The 20,182-nt window shown below is 32.7% G+C and overlaps 2 protein-coding genes across 3 annotated transcripts in view; both read left to right on the forward strand.

Moving 5' to 3' along the window:
* LOC123272578 (potassium voltage-gated channel subfamily KQT member 4-like) overlaps positions 1-20,182 on the forward strand; it is a gene marked incomplete in the record, with an annotated part of 125,672 nt that overhangs the window by 78,820 nt on the left and 26,670 nt on the right. The window contains 3 exon segments of the mRNA XM_044739470.1: positions 4,059-4,237; positions 10,181-10,318; positions 10,384-10,457. Coding sequence (XP_044595405.1) covers positions 4,059-4,237; positions 10,181-10,318; positions 10,384-10,457 — 391 coding nt within the window.
* Positions 5,897-10,122, forward strand: LOC123272581. 2 transcript variants are annotated; one of them, XR_006511103.1, is made up of 2 exons: positions 5,897-9,241; positions 9,313-9,458. XR_006511103.1 is itself a non-coding variant. In XM_044739479.1 (2 exons), exons 1-2 carry the CDS (start codon positions 7,864-7,866, stop codon positions 9,441-9,443), a joined length of 1,509 nt encoding a protein of 502 aa, XP_044595414.1. In that variant the 5' UTR covers positions 7,845-7,863; the 3' UTR covers positions 9,444-10,122. The 2 variants fall into 2 exon arrangements, 1 of the variants encoding a protein (XP_044595414.1); XM_044739479.1 differs by having other exon boundaries at positions 7,845-9,241; positions 9,313-10,122.

Here is a 20,182-nt window from a genome sequence, read left to right on the forward strand (position 1 = left end):
ACGTGCAAATACTGCCTGGATAAAATCGACGACGCCGAACACACATTCTTCGAATGTGCTCGATGGAAGGACTACAGAAGAAGCACCGAAGAAATCATAGGCACCAGGCTCTCCCCCTCAAGCCTGGTGACCTATATGATCAAACAAGAGAAAAACTGGTCAGCTGTTGCAGTTTATGCACAGCACCTCCTGAAAGACAAAATCGCAGAAAGGGACCAGTAGCCAGGAGTAGGCGTCGTGAGACGCAGCACGACTGGATTGAAGTAATGCTAACGCTGTTCCAATCCAGTCCTCCCCGTACCATCTAGGGGAGAGGGGAAGAGGAATGTTTTTTTTAGTGGGTAAAAATCTCCACACTACCGACTATCGATATCTGCCGGAAGATGGGCGGCAGAGTTAACGATACCGGTGTCTTTTGAAGATCTTTTTTCGTACCTCTTTACAAAAAAAAAAAAAAAAAAGAAAAAAAAAAAAAAAAAAAGAAAAAAAAGAAAGACGTAACCTCTACCATCGGAAGACGTCAACCACACTAAGTGCTGAAGAACTGAAAATAGAAGAGCGACAGAAAAGCATCGTACGATGGCAATTTCAGTGGGATGCCGCGACAACAGGGAGATGGACACACCGTCTCATACCGAAGATCGACGTTTGGCTAAACCGAAGTCATGGCGAGGTCAATTACTATCTGACGCAGTTGTTGTCAGGACATGGATGTTTTCGGACGTATCTTTACCGCTTCAAGCATGATGATTCACCGGAGTGCCCGTCCTGCCCAGGAATCAATGAAGACGCGGAGCACGTTTTCTTTGAGTGCCCACGATTTTACCCATAGCGAGATGAGCTGGAGATGATCCTAAAGAAGAAAATCCAACCAGAGACAATAGTAGAAGCAATGTTGTCATCAAGAGCCTCCTGGAACGCCATCAGCACATTTGCAACAGAAGTCCTTATAGACTTGCGTTCCATCGAAAGAAGAAGAGCAAATGACAACAACTAGAAGAGAGGTAAAATAACACCTTAGCTACAAGAAGAAAGAGCAGTAGCTAGATCCTCCCCTCACGAAGTAATGCCTAACGGCGGTTTCCATGAGGAATTAGGGGAAAGAGGAAAAGGGGTTTAGGGTTTAGTGGGTAGGAACGCTAGCGTCGAGTTTTAGTATGACACTGCGTCGAGTCGCCACATATCCAGGCCAAACAACTATGCCTAGAATCCGTAAAAAGGATTTCCCCCCCCCCCTTAAAACAAAAAAAAAAACACACACACACACATACACACACACACACACACACACACACACTCACACATACATACGGCCGCACGGACACCATCGCGAGAATAGTCAGGGAAGCTTCCTGTGACCTTAAAACGTCGAGATCTGATGAAAACTCGATTCTCGCAAAACGGGGTAAAGCAATAACTTCCCGATTTTTAAAAATTTTCAATTTTCCTAGCGGGAAGTTAAAAATTGAGCCAAAATTTTAATGTCAATCGAGATTTTTGACGATTTTCAAAAATTTAAAATTTGACAAATTTGGCATTTTTCAAAATTTTTTTCCAAAATATTTTTTTTTAATAGCCCCAAGTGTCCCCTTTCAAACAAACGAAAGGCCATTCCCGTATCTATAATAACGTTCGAGATATTCCAAAAACAAAATTAAAAAACTGAAAAAATAGCGAAATTTTGAATTTGCATATCTTTTGAATAAAATTTTTTAATTTTTTTTCGTCTGGCAGAAGTTCGTTATATGATAAAAGAAAATTTCTGATCAAAATTTATCCAAATCAAAAGGGGTCAATTTCAACTGTAGGTCAATTTGACATGGAATGACCTAACTATATTTTACTATTAAGTCGCAATAACAGTAGTAATCCTGTTGCTGCAACATGACTGCTTCCTGTTGCAGCAGCAGTTAATTTTTTTCCGTGCAGACGATTTATTCAGACAAGTTTTTAAAAGCACTTCTCGAAATTTAATATAATCAGTATTTTTTGAAATATCAATGATTAAAGTAAAAAGTGTCGTTTTCCATCCGACAATCAGTATTTCAGCAACAAATGGTCGTATAGTGATCGCTTGAAAGTATTAAAATTGAATTGATAAGCAAACGAACCTTTGTATTCATTTCATCCGGTAACATTTTCCTATTTTAGTTTTTTCGTGATGTTTTTTTTTGATCACACGATGAGTATCAATGAAAAAAAAAATTTTACCTTGGCTATCGATAAACGGTGCCTGAATGCCAGTATAACTAGATTTGCGTATTGGTATGGATAATTTTCGTCCACAAACGAGGTTGTATTATAACCACACTTTACGATAATCTTTTTCCAGAAGTAAATCATATTTAATGCCTATAAATACACTTATACAGATGATGAAATTAACCAAAATTAATTAAAATCGAATATACTATAGGACATAGCATATATCACGTGTTTCATACAACCAGATTAAGCGAAAGGTTAGATTTCATACAGAAATAAAACAGTGCAAACTTTATTTCAAAAATTGTACTCTCATAGTTTCAACTCGCTTATGATCAAATAATGAATCCAACGATTCAGCAACAACCTTGTATCAATAATCTAAAACCATTTGATGTATTTTTATTATACCTTCAAAGGTATTAAATTTCATGCGTCAACCAAAAAAAAAAAATAAAAAAGTATAAACGAACAGGCATGAGAAATCGATTCTAAACTTTTTCAGCAATTTGGATTGCGGATGACTACTTTTTATGACACAAATAAACTATATTTCACCATAAAAACTATTTAACAATATCAGTAACAGATTGCAGTCAAAGCTATGAAAAATAAGTAAAGCTTTTATCTGAAATATATATCTGATACAAAGCATGCTTTGTCGTTACAATTTACGATAACAACCACAATTTTTTAACAAATCACGACATTTTCATATGCTTTAAGTGAATTAGCTTAGTAACCGTTAATTTGCGATTGCAAAAATATAAGAAATTTGCGATAACAAAATATAAAAAACTGTTACTTGAATATATTCTGCCAACAAGAGACCAATCATCTTGTATTTTATTTATAAAATAAAATCAAACGAATCGACCGATCTTGACAAGATCAGCAGCGTTCGATGCAGTTTTTTAAGCACTCGTAGTTTTCCTTCTACACTGAAAACGATTCAAGAAGAAATTTTTCGTCTCCGATTTCTCTTCAACGCATTACCCGATTTTGATGTGGTTTGCGGCGCTCGACATCATTGCTTGAGTTTAAAAGCTGATTAGGTTATGGAATTGATCGGTAAAGCAGCTCGAAAGTTATTTTGAGAAATCAAGATTTCTAAAAATTTTTTTTTGGTTTTTTGGAATTTCTCAAAATCTATCGCACTGAATTGATTTAAACCTTCAAAAAAGTCTACACGGTGAGAAATTTCCAATGAATTTTACTATGGGCGCATAGTAACACTGGACTGATTGTGTAGTCTGCGCATACCGTTTACTATGGGAACTTAAAAATTTGTACCAGTTTTCTTATAGTTCAGTATTACTATGCGCCCATAGTAAAATTCATTGGAAATTTCTCGAATGATATCGAATGATACCAATCAAGTTCAAATCGATTGAGCCGTTCAAGAGTTATAAAGAGTTTACGCACACACACACACACACACACACACACACACACACACGCGCGCGCGCGCGTGCGCTTACATACATATGACGAGACATCCTCGTAAAAGTAGTTAAAACTGCTTCCTAGGACTTCAAAACGTGGAGATCCGATGAAAACTCGATTTTCGAAAACTTGAGTGAAAACAATAACTTGGCATACTAGTAAATTATAATAAGAAAATAAACCAGTTAAATTTTTAGAGCTTAAATTTTACGCACAGTCAATTAATATTTAGTTAAATTTCTCATACATGTACAATAAAATCTTGATTTAATTGCGGAAATAATGTCTCAATTTTTCATGTATCATTAAAAAAAGTAAATAATACAATCTACTAAATTAAATCGAAGTTTTTTATGACAAAATTTATGAAAAAAAAATAATAATACCATGTTTATTATGTTTTATAGCCGCTTATCTTCCAGTTTCAAACACAATGCGTCATTTGTCAGTCGATTGCCAACGATCCGTCGTCACAAAAGTACATCACTTCATAGCCCAGGTACTCATAAGCTAGCTCATCATAATTATCAACGTGGTACCGCTTCACGCACATTTACTGATCTCATCGTTTCTACTGAAAACTTAGGTGAGTCCATTTAAATCTACATATTATAGTCTAAGAGCTAGCAACGTTTTCGAGAGAGAATTTCAGGTAGGCCAGTTTTTAGATATGCTATCTCTCTCACTCCCCCGGACGTCATACGGGCTATCTGGCTGGCGGTAGTGGTTGCGTTCATCAGTGCGCATCCTACCTGTACAGGTAAAATATCGATTTTTCAAATCATTTTAAGAAGTTTTTTTTTTTTTTTATTATTTTTATTGAATTTTTCGCAACATGAATCTATTATTGCCAGATATTTTTATCGTTGTTTAAATTGTGCCAGACGCTAATTTTGAATTAAAAAAAAAATTTTTTTCAAAATATTTCAGTATGGCTGAAATTTTTATATGATGTTATTTAAGTATCTAAAAACCTAAAATTAATTTGCCAAACAATAATTCGATTGTTAAACCTTCAGCCAGACCGATCTAAAAGTGAAAAGTGATTGGGCATGTTGGAAGAGTACAGACAATCACGTGTTAGTTGCGCAAGCGAGATAGACGACAGCAGCTGTTTGTAATCAAGATGGCGTCAGTTTAGTCACATTGGTGTATTCGTTGCTGTTATTTTTAATGTTTTTAACAAAATTGTGTTACAATGGCTAGCGAAAAATTAAAATGTGTTTTTTGTAAAGACAGAAATGGAAAAATAATAACTTTTGTTGAAGATAAATTAAAAAAGTGTAAAGAAGTTCTACAAATACGTGTAAATTTTAAACTGAAATATAATAGTGTACAGTTACCGGAGCAAGTTAATGACACTGATGGATATCACAGTAATTGTTACAGCAGTTTTACAGCTCTAATGACAAAATATCGTAATTTATCTGAAATTAATTTCTCGTCAACAGTAGATCTTCCCAGCACATCTAGTTCAACTTCGTTATCAAATACGGCAGTAGATGTTAGCAAAATCCTGCCAGATAATACGTCTCAGAATTCACAAACAGAAGTTGTTATCCAAGAAATTGACACTTCTAATGCAATTATTGAGCCTGAAAGTGTGGTAAATATAGAAACAAATTCAGGTGTTAAACGAGTTTGTTTTTTTTGTGGAAAAGATCGCAAGCAATCAAAAGGTAAACAACAAACTTTACACTCCTCAAATGATGCAAATATTTATAAAAAAATAGCAGAGTGGATGACAAAATTAAGTAATCAAGAGTTGTTAGACAAAATAGAAAATTTACAGTCAAAAAGTGAAATTATTTTTTATCATCATTCGTGTGAATTGGGATATTTAAATGATTATAATAAAGTTATTGCTGATAATCCACAAACTCCCTGGCATGACAATCGGAGTATCCACCAGTGCATTTTCAACCAAATTGTATCATTAATAGAGGAAGAAGTTATCAACAATAAAAATTGTTTGTTGTTATCTTCTCTTTGTGATACATACAATAATGAATTAAAGCTTCAGTCTCAGTCAGATGTAAATTTAATGACAAATCAAGCCAAATGATTTAATCAATGGTGAATGTACCATTCCTGAAAAATTAGATCGATTTTTTAAAGTATTGATTGGAGGCAAAGATATTCGTCGCAGAAATGGTGTAAACTGTGATCGATTGAGCAACTCAATCGCCTCTGATACTATTTTTTGTGTGACTAATGGTACTATTAAACCATCAAAACAAATAACTCTTGGTATGACTGTTAAAAGTCTTACAAGTAGTAGAAGAATCATTAACATTCTTAATCGTTTTGGACATTGCTGCAACTATACTACACTGGAGGAGCTGGAAACTGAAGCTACTTATTCATCTGTACATCGCTCTGAAATTAGTCCACCTGATATTATTCGGAAATCATCGTTATGCACAGGTGTAGCCTTCGATAACTTTGATAGGTATGTTGATACTCTTAATGGAAAGGAAACTTTGCATGACACCGTTGGTATAATATATCAAAATATTGATAATGATGCTTCTAATGAAAATGATATCGATTGTAGAAGTGATCAGTCCGACATGTTACCACCACCAGCAAAAAGAAGACGAACCTTTGAAGCCATTGTTCCTGAACTTGTTCCAATTTCTGCCCGATTGCAAATGTTAGAACGATTAACACCTATTGAGAACATAGAGCAATCTATTCCGAGTACCTTGCCTTTAGTACAAACTATTGATTTATTACATATGACTTCACTCTTTTTCCACGTGCCAAACACTCCAATGTGGACGGGATTTAATTGTAGAATTATAAAGGATAATACTCCAAAACAAAAAGTATCTTACCTTACTCCAATCAATTTGTCACCAACAGAGACATCAGTAGTGAAGTTGACAATGACACAGGCTCAACAAGTTGGTGTGGAATGTGACCAAAAATACGTCCAAGTAACATATGATTTGGCCATTGCTAAAATAGCTCTCAAAATTCAGGCAACAGAAACCCCAAAATTTGATAATCTCTTCATACATCTTGGCTCATTTCATTTGATGATGGCATTTTTTAAAGCGATTGGAGTATTTATCAATGAGTGTGGATTATCACATATGATGGTTGAAAGTAAGATCATAGCATCAGGCTCCGTGAACGGAATCATTGAAGGCAAACATTTTAATCGTTGTAAACGTCTGCATCCGTTGATGGCTGTAGGTTTGCAAATATTACATTTTGACCAATACTTGAAAACAAAACAAGTCGAACACAATTTTTTAAAAGAACAAATCATTGATGATCTTTTACAATATCAAAATCGTGAAATTTCCCATTCAACTACGACTGCTGAATTATTACCAAATCAAGTATTGTTTCGGCTGCTCTCTTCGTATCAAAAATTCGTAGATAAAACAAGACAAGGTGATCATGGTAAAACTGCTCAGTTCTACATGATCTACATACAACTAGTAAATTATTACATCATTTTATCAAGGAGTATACGCATGGGTGATTTTGAAACGTTTAAGCATGTAATTCCAAAAATCACAAATTTATTTTTTATGTTTAATCAGCCAAACTACGCTCGATGGTGTGTTAAATATTATGAGAATCTGAAGAACGTTGACGAAACACATCCAGGACTTAAAGAGGACTTCAAATCTGGATGTTTTGGAATTAAAAGAACTGATAAACCTTTTTCGAGAATACCAATAGATCTTACGTTGGAACAGACTATAAATGCAGATGCAGCTAAACGTCTCAGCGGTATTGCACATTTTACAAATTCGATAGCTGCACGTCAACGCTGGACAAAAAGCCATAGTATTAGGGCTGCTTTGATTTCCCATGTTCTCGATGTTTGTGGATTAAGACACTTGCAAGACGTTACCGCAGACTTACAACCTAATCGGATTAAAATTTTTGAAAAACAACTTGCTGATTTTATCGATATTTTTGAAAAAAACTGTAATCCGTTTGATCCAGATCTAAACAAAGATAATATTTACAATATAGCTACTGGAAAGCCGGCCTCTCAACATATAGCTGAGTTCCTACTGAACGTCGAAGAAAATGGTGATGAGTTAAGGAAACAGTTCATTACTGAATGTGCTATAGATGAAAATAGATTTGACAAACCGATAAAAAAAAATAAAATACTTAACTTCGCTGAGGCTCCAAAAAAAAAAAAAATTAACTCTCGGAAATAAAGTTATCGAGCTGAGAATGCAACGCGATTTATTTGGGAGAATGTTAGGAATATCGTTAACTCATAAAGTTGATATTGAAAAAGTTTTAACATTTCCACTGACACCAGTGCCAACATCAATGTGCCACGCAGATGGCAGTATTTGTAAAACTGACAAATCTCAATTGCTTAAATTGATTGAGAAGAAAATCGGTGGTAACGTCGATAAGCCACCTTCATCTTTTAATTCAGCTATTTTAGATGGTTTCTTCATGTTACACTTAATGAAAGAAGTACCTGTAACCTTCGATGCTTTATCTAAAAAATTTCTGAGTATGATACTACGATTTAAATCCAATCGTGTCGATATTGTCTTCGATCAATATTTTACACCGTCAATCAAAGATTTTGAGCGTTCACGTCGGGATGAAATAATCAGCCAAGTTACAATCGGGCCCAATCAAATTCGTCCACATAATTTTATAGCTGAACTTAAAAATATATATTTTAAAGAAGCCCTTGTTAATTTTTTTATTGACCATTGGGCTGGTGATGAAATGGCTCCTATCATTAGAGATAAAATAATTTATGTGAACTTCAACAAGTGCTATTCATACCGGGTTGAAAGTAATAAAGTTATTAAAACTGTTGAAGATTCACTGTCTTGCGAAGAACACGAAGAAGCCGATTCTCGAATAATATATCACATTTGCCAAATAAATGTCGATGGTGAAGTTGTGATACGCTGCTCAGACACAGATATTTTAATAATACTTCTTGGTAACATGGATCATTTGAATGCATCACTAAAAATCTGGATAAATTTGGGCGTGGGGAATCATGAGCGATTTATAAGCGTCAATCAAGTGCACGAAATTCTAGGGAATTCTTTATCGAAAGCTCTACCGTGCTTTCATGCACTCACGGGATGCGACTACACACCAGCTTTTTTCCGGAAAGGTAAACTTCGACCTTTTAAACTGTTAGAGCAATCAGAAGAGTATCAATTAGCCTGTCAAAATATTATAACAGATGATGAAGAATTGCTGGATGAGACATTTAAGATCTTAGAAAAGTTTATTTGTCACATTTACGGAGCTCGTGATTCTTGGAACGTCAATGAAGTTCGGTTTCATCTGTTTTCAAACACTTATTGGTCTAAAAAATCAGATGATAATTTTGAAAAAAAATTTCGTAATTTTGATCCATCAAGCCTACCACCATGCAAAGCTGAATTGTATCAGCATTTACTACGAATTCGTTACGTAACAAAGTTTTGGAGAAATGCTCATTTACAACACCCAACATCTCTATCACCTCAAGCTTCTGGCTGGACCATAAATGACGATAAATATGATTTTATCTGGTTTGTTGGAGAGCAGTTACCATCATTAGTTGCCGACATTATCATTAAAGGTAAAAATTGAAAATAAAATACTAATAAATTTCTTTGCCGAAAGATTATAAAATTTTTCATTCTTTTACAGATAATAGCTTATTACAAGACGATGATAATCCAAAAGACGACGATGACAATGAAAATGACAGCAGTGATGAAGATGATGATGATGATAATTATCAAGATGCTTCCGTTTTTTGTGACACAATTATGGATTAAAAAATATAATTTTTGTTTACTTTCATCCTTGAGATTGATTATTACCTTAATTTTGTACAAAAATAAATAATTATTTTAATGCTATGTTAATCCACAATTAATTCAATAGTTTTTAATTCTTTCTCTGTAATTTATTCGACAACTATTCCTAGACCAAGCAAAATGGTACCACATCACTTTTCACTTTTAGATCGGTCTGGCTGAAGGTTTAACAATCGAATTATTGTTTGGCAAATTAATTTTAGGTTTTTAGATACTTAAATAACATCATATAAAAATTTCAGCCATACTGAAATATTTTGAAAAAAATTTTTTTTTTAATTCAAAATTAGCGTCTGGCACAATTTAAACAACGATAAAAATATCTGGCAATAATAGATTCATGTTGCGAAAAATTCAATAAAAATAATAAAAAAAAAAAAAAACTTCTTAAAATGATTTGAAAAATCGATATTTTACCTGTACAGGTAGGATGCGCACTGATGAACGCAACCACTACCGCCAGCCAGATAGCCCGTATGACGTCCGGGGGAGTGAGAGAGAGCATATCTAAAAACTGGCCTACCTGAAATGCTTGTTTTCCCGACGTTGCTAGCTCTCGTACTATTAATTTTAGATTTCAATAAATTATCTGATTGAAGTATTAGCACATTAAAATTCTTTTTATCTCTGCACGTCGATAAAAATTTAGATTTGCATTGATAAATTGAATAAATATATTACCTGTCGTGATGTAGGTCCGTTAATGTTGATAGGATTAAATCATAATCATGGGATTTTGTGCAACGATGGGAATGAAGCCGGAAAAAACCTAAATCCAAGTTATTCCGAGGACTCAGTAACTGAAACAGCGTTGTCGAAGAAAAATTCAGATGGTAAGTACCATTATGTTTATCCTAGATATCATAGATTGTGAATTATTACGAAATCGGATCTATAGATGAAGACGATGAGCCACGAAGGTGTGTCCATTTGACAAAACAGCACAAGACTGCTATTCGAGCCATTCGAAAGGTAAGTTCAGTACGTTAGTACTTTTTTTATATATCATTTAAAATATGTTATTTATGCGAAATTTACATTGTTATTGATTCATTTAATTCTATTTGAGGATGACACAAAATTTCGGTTATTTTTTTCTTCTATAAAAATATGTTAATTTATGAATTAACTCGATTTTTTTCGGGATTTAAAGGATCGTTCTGGTTTAGATGCTCGAAAATAAGGCTGTGTGACGTTCAGAAGGACGCATACCAGTCCCTTAGAAAAACTAAAAGTTAGGCGTTTAAGCCCATTCCCTATGTGATGAGGAATTCGTTGTAAAATGATTGAGTATGTGGGAGATGGGGCCCTTAAATACTTCAAATAATGAATAAGCGGTTTCGAAAAATGATTTTTTAGAATCCTTCAGAGTGGATTAACCCATATCGAAGTTGTAACTTAAAAAGAACATAACTGATACACGAAAATCACTCAACGAACTAAACTGAACTTGACTTGATTCGCGGAAAAAAATAATCACTAACGTTTATCGATTTTTTCGGTGGAGGTTTTCGATAAAATTGATTGAATATACCAAAAATATCGGTTTTACAAATTTTGAAATCAATTGAAAATAAACCGACCTTTTTATATCAAAGTGAAAAACATATTAAAATGTCAGCGTCTGAAATGACATATTTTATCCGTTTTTCTGGATTAACGCTAGGTGACTTGATACCTGAATCCCACACTGAAAAAATATATATGCGCATATATGCTGACAAAAATACATATACGTCGCACATATAAAATATAAACGCCACATACTTTTTTTTTGCCCCCGTATATGCGGCATATATTTTTTTTCAGTACGGGAATCCCATGAAGTTTGAAAGATTTATTTGAAATTACGTCATATAGTTGACATTGTAAGGGCTCCAAAATTACTGATCATTTATGTACCTGAAGTTCAAAACGTTGTATACAACAAAAAAATTAAGAAAAAAAAAAAAATATTGAAAATTCTAAAAGAATCTTTAGAAATGCTTCTAAAGGACTGCTATACATTTATGAAGTAAATAACTCCACCGGAAGCCACCCTCTCACCCCTTATTGCCTAGTCATTATGAAAAATTTGGAAAAATTATTTCCGGTCAGATTATAATTATGAAACTCATTAATTACTTTTATTTGAAGTAAGAAAAACCACCAAAAAAATTTAAAGTGTATAACTTTACCGAAAGCATCCCCACTCACCCCCCATTGGTTCCCCCTTAGAAAAATTAAAAAAAAAATATTTCCGTTATGATTATATTTCTGAAACTCATTATATACTTTCAATTGAGGTCAGAAAAATCACCAAATAAAATTGAAGTATATAACTTCACCGGAAGCAATTCTTATCATCCCTTAATGGCTACCTGTTCTTAAAAATTTTGAGAAAAAAATTATTTCCGGTGGGATTATATCTCTGAAACCCATAATATACTTTCATTAGACGTCAAAAGAGCTGGAAAAAAAATTGAAGTGTATAACTTCACCGGAAGCAATTCTTTTCATCCCTTAATGGCTACCCGTTCTTAAAAAATTTTGACAAAAAAATTATTTCCGGTTTGATTATATCTCTGAAACTTATATCATACTTTCATTAGACGTCAAAAGAGCTGGAAAAAAAAATTGAAGTGTATAACTTCACCGGAAGCAATTCTTTTCATCCTTTAATGGCTACCTGTTCTTAAAAATTTTGAGAAAAAAATTGAAAAAATTATTTCCAGTATGATTATATCTCTGAAACTTATAATATGCTTTCATTAGACGTCAAAGGAGCTGGAAAAAAAAATTGAAGTGTATAATTTCACCGGAAGCAATTCTTTTCATCCCTTAATGGCTACCTGTTCTTAAAAATTTTGAGAAATAAATTATTTCCGATATGATTATATCTCTGAAACTTATTATATTATTTCATTAGACGTCAGTGGACCTGCAAAAAAAAATTGAAGTGTATAACTTCACCGGAAGCAATTCTTTTCATCCCTTAATGGCTACCCGATCTTAAAAATTTTAAGAAAAAAATTATAAGAAATTATTTCCGGTTGGATTATATCTCTGAAACTCATTATATACTTTTATTTAACGTCAAAGGCCCTGCAAAAAAATTGAAGTGTATAACTTCACCGGAGGCAATTCTTTTCATCCCTTAATGGCTACCCGTTCTTAAAAATTTTGAGAAAAAAATTATTTCCGGTATGATTATATCTTTGAAACTTACTATATTATTTTATTAGACGTCAATGGAGCTGGAAAAAAAAATTGAAGTGCATAACTTCACCGGAAGCAATTCTTTTCATCCCTTAATGGCTACCTGTTCTTAAAAATTTTGAGAAAAAAATTGAAAAAAATTATTTCCGTTATGATTATATTTCTGAAACTTATAATATACTTTCATTAGACGTCAAAGGAGCTAGAAAAAAAAATTGAAGTGTATAATTTCACCGGAAGCAATTCTTTTCATCCCTTAATGGCTACCTGTTCTTAAAAATTTTGAGAAATAAATTATTTCCGATATGATTATATCTCTGAAACTTATTATATTATTTCATTAGACGTCAATGGAGCTGGAAAAAAAAATTGAAGTGTATAACTTAACCGGAAGCAATTCTTTTCATCCCTTAATGGCTACCCGTTCTTAAAAATTTTAAGAAAAAAATGGCAAAAATTATTTCCGGTATGATTATATTTCTGAAACTCATTTATAAATTTTTATTAGATGTCAAAGGACCTGCAAAAAAAATTAGAGTGTATAACTTCACCGGAAGCAATTCTTTTCATCCCTTAATGGCTACCTGTTCATAAAAATTTTGAGAAAAATTATTTCCGGTGTGATTATATTTCTGAAACTTATAATATACTTTCATTAGACGTCAAAGGAGCTAGAAAAAAAAATTGAAGTGTATAATTTCACCGGAAGCAATTCTTTTCATCCCTTAATGGCTACCTGTTCTTAAAAATTTTGAGAAATAAATTATTTCCGATATGATTATATCTCTGAAACTTATTATATTATTTCATTAGACGTCAATGGAGCTGGAAAAAAAAATTGAAGTGTATAACTTAACCGGAAGCAATTCTTTTCATCCCTTAATGGCTACCTGTTCTTAAAAATTTTGAGACAAAAATTGAAAAAAATTATTTCCCGTATGATTATATCTCTGAAACTTATAATATACTTTCATTAGACATCAAAGGAGCTGGAAAAAAAATTGAAGTGTATAACTTAACCGGAAGCAATTCTTTTCATCCCTTAATGGCTACCCGTTCTTAAAAATTTTAAGAAATAAATGGCAAAAATTATTTTCGGTATGATTATATTTCTGAAACTCATTTATAAATTTTTATTAGATGACAATGGACCTGCAAAAAAAAATTGAAGTGTATAACTTCACCGGAGGCAATTCTTTTCATTCCTTAATGTCTACCCGTTCTTAAAGATTTTAAGAAATAAATTGAAAAAAATTATTGCCGGTGTGATTATATCTCTGAAACTTATAATATACTTTCATTAGACGTCAAAGGACCTGCAAAAAAATTGAAATGTATAAGTTCACCGGAGGCAATTCTTTTCATCCCTTAATGGCTACCTTTTCTTAAAAATTTTAAGAAAAAAATTATTTCCGGTATGATTATATCTCTAAAACTTATTATATTATCTCATTAGACGTCAATGGAGCTGGAAAAAAAAATTGAAGTGCATAACTTAACCGGAAGCAATTCTTTTCCCGCATGGAGAAATATATATGTCAAAAATATATGTCGCCTATATAATATATATGCCGCATATATTTACGCAAAAAAAAAATATGTTAACATATATTTTTCACATAGATGCTGACATATATGCAGAGATACATGCTTACATATATGTAGACATATATGTCATACACTGAATAAAAAAATTCTAAGTTTGAGAATTTTTTTACTCAAATCAAGAAAGTTAAATTCTTCAAAATTATTTTCTTGATTCAAGTTAAATTATTTTCTGTGTATCTCTAGACATATATATTGCATTTATATGCACGCATATATGTGAACATATATCTACGCATATATGTGAACATATATTTAGCGCAAAAAACATATATGTGAAAATATATATTTGCATATATTTTTTGCATATATATTTTTCCATGCGGGTTCATCCCTTAATGGCTACCTGTTCTTAAAAATTTTGAGAAAAAAATTGAAAAAAATTATTTCCGTTATGATTATATTTCTGAAACTTATAATATACTTTTATTAGTTAGTTATTTAGTTAGTTATTCATTTTGATGCCAAGGCTATAATGGCCGAATGGCAAATACAAAATTACATATTTAATAATATACAGTACAATAAAAATATACATTATTAGTTTAATTACTTATTTTAGTACTTAAGTATTATTATTATTTCAGTATTGATTTATTAAGTTTTAATTCTTTATTTGTAATTTTATATTATGATTTAACTGAGATGATAACTTAAGACAACGCCAGTCCCATGGCTAAGCGGTATAATGCTTGTCATGCTTGCTTGGGACTGGTGAGGCGTGGGTTCGAATCCCGGTGTGAGCTGAAATTTAATTTTCAGTGAACATCGGTGCTCGTAACTTACGCCGGGCTGTACAGGTTTGGGTTTTTCGATGGTTTCCCCAAGCCCTGTGCTACCGGTGGGGCACAGGCAAATGCGTGCAGTTTCCCCAAAGTCGGCCCATCACCGCATTACTCTCCAGGCTGAAAAAGTATGTAATACCGCCAAACTTATTCTGCCAAACTTAATGTACCGATCAGCCTGGAGTCCCCTTCCGGTCTCGGCCGGACCCCCATCGAGACAGAAGTCTGAAAAGCGGGGTTAAAATAAAAAAAAAAAAAAAAATAACTTAAAACAACGTCTGAGCTTACTCACAAAATTAAAATTACAATACCCTAATTTGTTGTTAACAATTTATATTTTTTAATTATTTCATACAATTTTCTAATAATCTTAAATCTTAAATGATGAATAACTATCATTATATTTTATAATGATTTACTTAATATTAGTGTACAATAATTTAGATATCTAATTTAAACAAGTAGTCAAATAACCTATTCTTAAATGCTTCAAGACTAGTTGCATTTATTATTTCATTTGGCAGTTCTTCCCAGAGACGAATTGCAGTAACAACAAAAGAAGTCTCATAATAAGTTGTACAAAAATTTGGCATTTTAAAATTAATGTTGTTTTTCTTTATTGCTAATCTTTCTGATCTTCTTATATCCGTATCTTCAATGAACAATTCACGCAGATACCTGGGTTTACCAACAAGTAATAATTTATAAAAATAACAGCCTAAGAAATAGATACGACGACTCTTGATGCTAAGCCAACCTAGTTCACGCCTATAAGGTGTTATGTGTTCGTCACGTTTTAAATTATAAATAAATCGGATAGATGAATTTAGGGAGCGTTGTAATTTTTTGTCATTTTCAAAATTTGAGTTTGTTAACACTATAGAACAATAATCGACAAGAGGTAAGATGGTAGCTGACACTAATAATCTTTTGATATCGGTCGTGTAAATGCTCTTTCTTAATTTAAGACTATATAATGCTGAATTTATTTTACTGATTGTTTTTGACGTATGAAGATTCCAAGACAGTGTATTTGTAATGTGAAGTCCCAGACACTTGGCCGACTCTGTAAAGGGAATCGCTATACCATTAACAACAATAGGTGGTAAAAAGTTAAGTTGAATATTTTTTAATTTCCCACTCGAGCCTAAGAGCATAGCTTTTGTCTTTGTTACATTGATTTCTAGACCATTGTCTTTAGCCCAATCAGCAACAGCTTGAGCATCAGTAGTTATTTGTCTGATTGCATCGTACAACTGATAATAATGAAAGTGTAGATAAATGTACTTGTCATCTGCAAATAGTCCGTGTCTTGAATATATGAGCCGTTTTGCAACTGAATTCATGACCAACAGAAACAGAATGGATCCTAAGACTGAGCCTTGAGGTATACCAGACGTAGTTTCTAAGAATTCAATTGGTAAACCATCATCCAAGTTCAAATCCAAGTTCTATCAAAGTGCTCAATATTACTCTCGGGTTTACATAATCAAATGCTTTTGTTAAATCAAAGAGAACTAATAGTGTTAGTTTGCCAGTATTCATACTACTACTAATATCATTTATAAGTTTTAATAAAGCAGATTGTGTGCCATGATGCTTACGGAAGCCTGATTGAAATTTATCTAAATACTCATTATCCTCAAGATAATTTACTAGCTGATTTGCAATAATTCTCTCAAACACTTTACTTAAGTGGGACGTGTTTGCTATTGGGCGAGTATCTGATAATGAGCGTGGTGGTGTAATTTTATTTAAAGGGATGATAAATATTCTTTTCCAAGCCGATGGAAAGACACCTGTTTCTAAAGATTGATTAAAAAGAGCGGTGAGAAATAAAGATATTTGGGGGAAAAAATTTTTAACCATCTAAGGTCTATACCATCGGGACTTTGACCTTTTAATTTTTTTACGGTAATGTGTAGTGCTTTTGTAACATCAACGATGTCTATTTTTGACCAATTAAACGTGGTTTGTACATTACTGGAGTATAAGACAGGTAATGCATTCAGGAATTCAAGATCACCGGATGGATGCTTTCGAACGATATTTGCAAAATATTCATTTAGTTCCACCGGATCAAAATGATTCAAGGGAGTGGATGATGTATTTTTTACAAGACCAAGATGTTTGAGCTTGCTCCACACATTAGTACCACATGGTAAATTTATGAGAGAATTTTTAAGGTAGTTTTCCCGGGCATGATTTAGCTCACATTTTAACTCTTTTCTCTTAGCTTTAAAAAGTATTAACAAATTTGTATCACTTAATCTCTTTGCACGCTTATATAATGCGTTTCGTTCCTTACATTTATTTTTTAACTCTTTAGTTAACCACGGGTTTGGGGATTTAGTGACTTTGCGTATTCTCAAGGGTGCAAATTCGTCTAGTGATGCTAAAACATTATTTGTAAAAATATTAAGTAGTTGATTTGGGTCATCATTTTCTAACGAATCCACACCAATGTTTAGAGAGCACATGAATGAGTTAGCTAGATCATTACTATTTTTATCAGAGAAGGAACGAAATTTTATTTGTTTTTCACAACGCTTCGGTAAATCAAGTAAATATTCACAGAATAAATAATCATGACCATTTATAAATGGCTGAATTGATTTAAAATATGCTCCCTGTTTACATTTATTATCCATAAGAATTACATCTAACCAAGTGTCATTGTTATTGACATGATGTGTCGCTCCATATGGAACACAATGAAGTGATTGTTCTTATATATAAGTTTTTAGGTGGTTTGAAACGTAAGAAGAACTAAGCAAATCACAGTTTAAATCCCCTGTAATAATAAAGTTCTTAAACTGGATTGCGTATTTGTTAAAAATATCAAAAAATTCATGTAAGAGATTTCCTGCTGGTCTTTGATAAATGACAGATAGTAGTAGATGGACACCAGGCGGCGAGATAATATCGAGTATGAGATATTCAGGTTGATTTAGATGGTCAGAAATGGAAACGTAAAGAACTTTTGCCTTCAAGGAGTTATGAACCAGACAAGCAACCCCCCCACCTTTCATGAGTCGTCCAGTGTCTGGGTGACTTAAATTCCGATCTCTTCTAAAAATAATAAAGTCTTTAAGGTTAAATACAGAGTTATCATAAATATCTTTAAGCCAAGTTTCAGTCAATGTAATAATGTGAGGTTGAATTTCAGCAACTAAACTTAAAAATTCTGCTATGTGACTATTTAGATTATTTATATTTAAACTCAACAACTTTAAAGACAGCAATTTTTGAATTTGAGGCTCAGTTAAATCAATAAAACGTTAATCAAGATTGTTTAGATCTGCTTCAGAGCGAATTTTGATTTTTTCAGAAGAATCATCTTTTTTTACAAAAACAAAACCATCTCGCACCCATACATACTTATATTTTAAATCATTTGCTTTGTTTTTTACAATCAGTAATAATTTATAAGTTTCAGGATGTAGAAATTCATTAAGAAAAATGTTACCTCTATAAGAATCACCGACAATAGTTGAAAAGACTTTTTTGATAGGTAAGATTTTTAATTTACGTCTGGATTCTATGATAAAATCACGGATTTGAGGTGACTTAAGTTTAAGTACATAAGAATGCGAGATAGGTTTATTTCTATCATTATTTACGTTAGCATTTCTGTTACTACTAGTAGAATTTGATTTCTTATCTATTTTACGCATACTTAATATATCTTGTTTCAAATTAGTAATGTTTAGCACTTCGAAAACTTTATCAGCAATGTCTGAAGGTGATAATTCCGTTGCCACTGGTTCTGGAACGCCGGAGATGATTAGTTCTGATGTTTGTTGAACGACGGTCGAGGAAGTCATCAATGTCTGCGACGTTATTGCCGCAATTTTTCCAGATAAAGCTTGCGAATTTGCTATAGTTTCATCTTCAAGCTTTTCAACTTTGGATTTCAATTCTTTTATTGTTTTTGAATTTTTAGTTAAATCCGAGGTTAATTTGTCTACTTGGTCTTTTGTCTCAGATTGTTTACCATGCAAATCATCAAGACGCTTATTTATATTATCAAACTTTGTAGATAATTCATTGAATTTCTTTGTAATATTAGGTATTTCAGAAAGCGACTGAGAATGAGTAGACAAGGTTTTCATCAAAAGTGTTAATTTTTCATCTGTTGATTTATTAAACCAACCATCCGGTAATTCATTTTGCGACTCGCTATTTATTGCTTCAGGATTTGGTATTGTTTGTTTTGCTGATTCAGACATTGTAAGTGTAGATAAAGTTGGAGAATCAAATACTGAGTCACTAGCAGGTGATAGTAAAAATGCTGGTGAAGTAGGAGAGGATGCACTTGGCTTTTGATTTGTTTTTGAGACTAACGCTAGAGAATTTTCTGATGACTTTGCTGATTTAAAGCTTGAAGTTGAAGAGTTATTTGAATTCACAGATTTAAGAGAGCCAAAACGATTGTTTTTTATCTGTGAATATGAGTCAAGCCGTTTCAATAAGTATCCAAACTTATCTCTACAATAACAATCTGATGGTAGTTTGTTTTTGATGAAATCACGCAAACAACTTGGGTGAAATGATTTTCCGCATGTATCACAGGTAAATAGAGTTCTTACACTGTTCTTACATTTAAAGTACTGACATAACAATTTGACAGTTTAAAACGAAACACTCACTTCAGTAGGAAAGTTTTGCTTGTTTATGTAACTGTTGACATAATGATGACTTGTAATTTGTTTACAATTTAGTGCAAGGCTGATTTGACAGCTACACTGGTGAGAAATTAATATGTGACACTCACACTATTTAGTCACTAATACAGTAATGTATAGCATGAAATTATAGTTTACACAGAATATCAACATCAACTGTTGACTATGGACAGCAATGTGCGTAGGCGATGCGCTGAGAAATGGTAAAACTTAACCTCATATCACTCACAACAATTTTCACAATGTAAGAAATGCAGATATATTAATTATTCAATGATAGAAGGTCTTGATTAATATCTCGAATTATAGAGTAATTTTTTATACACAAGATAATATTTAATGCACTTTAGCTACTTACACTATTATGAGGTTCTAAATAAAAATTCAGAGAGCACTAGATTTAACGTGTTACTATTAGTAC

The sequence above is a fragment of the Cotesia glomerata genome, linkage group LG10, assembly GCF_020080835.1.
Source record: "Cotesia glomerata isolate CgM1 linkage group LG10, MPM_Cglom_v2.3, whole genome shotgun sequence".
In the NCBI taxonomy this organism is placed as follows: Eukaryota; Metazoa; Arthropoda; class Insecta; order Hymenoptera; family Braconidae; genus Cotesia; species Cotesia glomerata.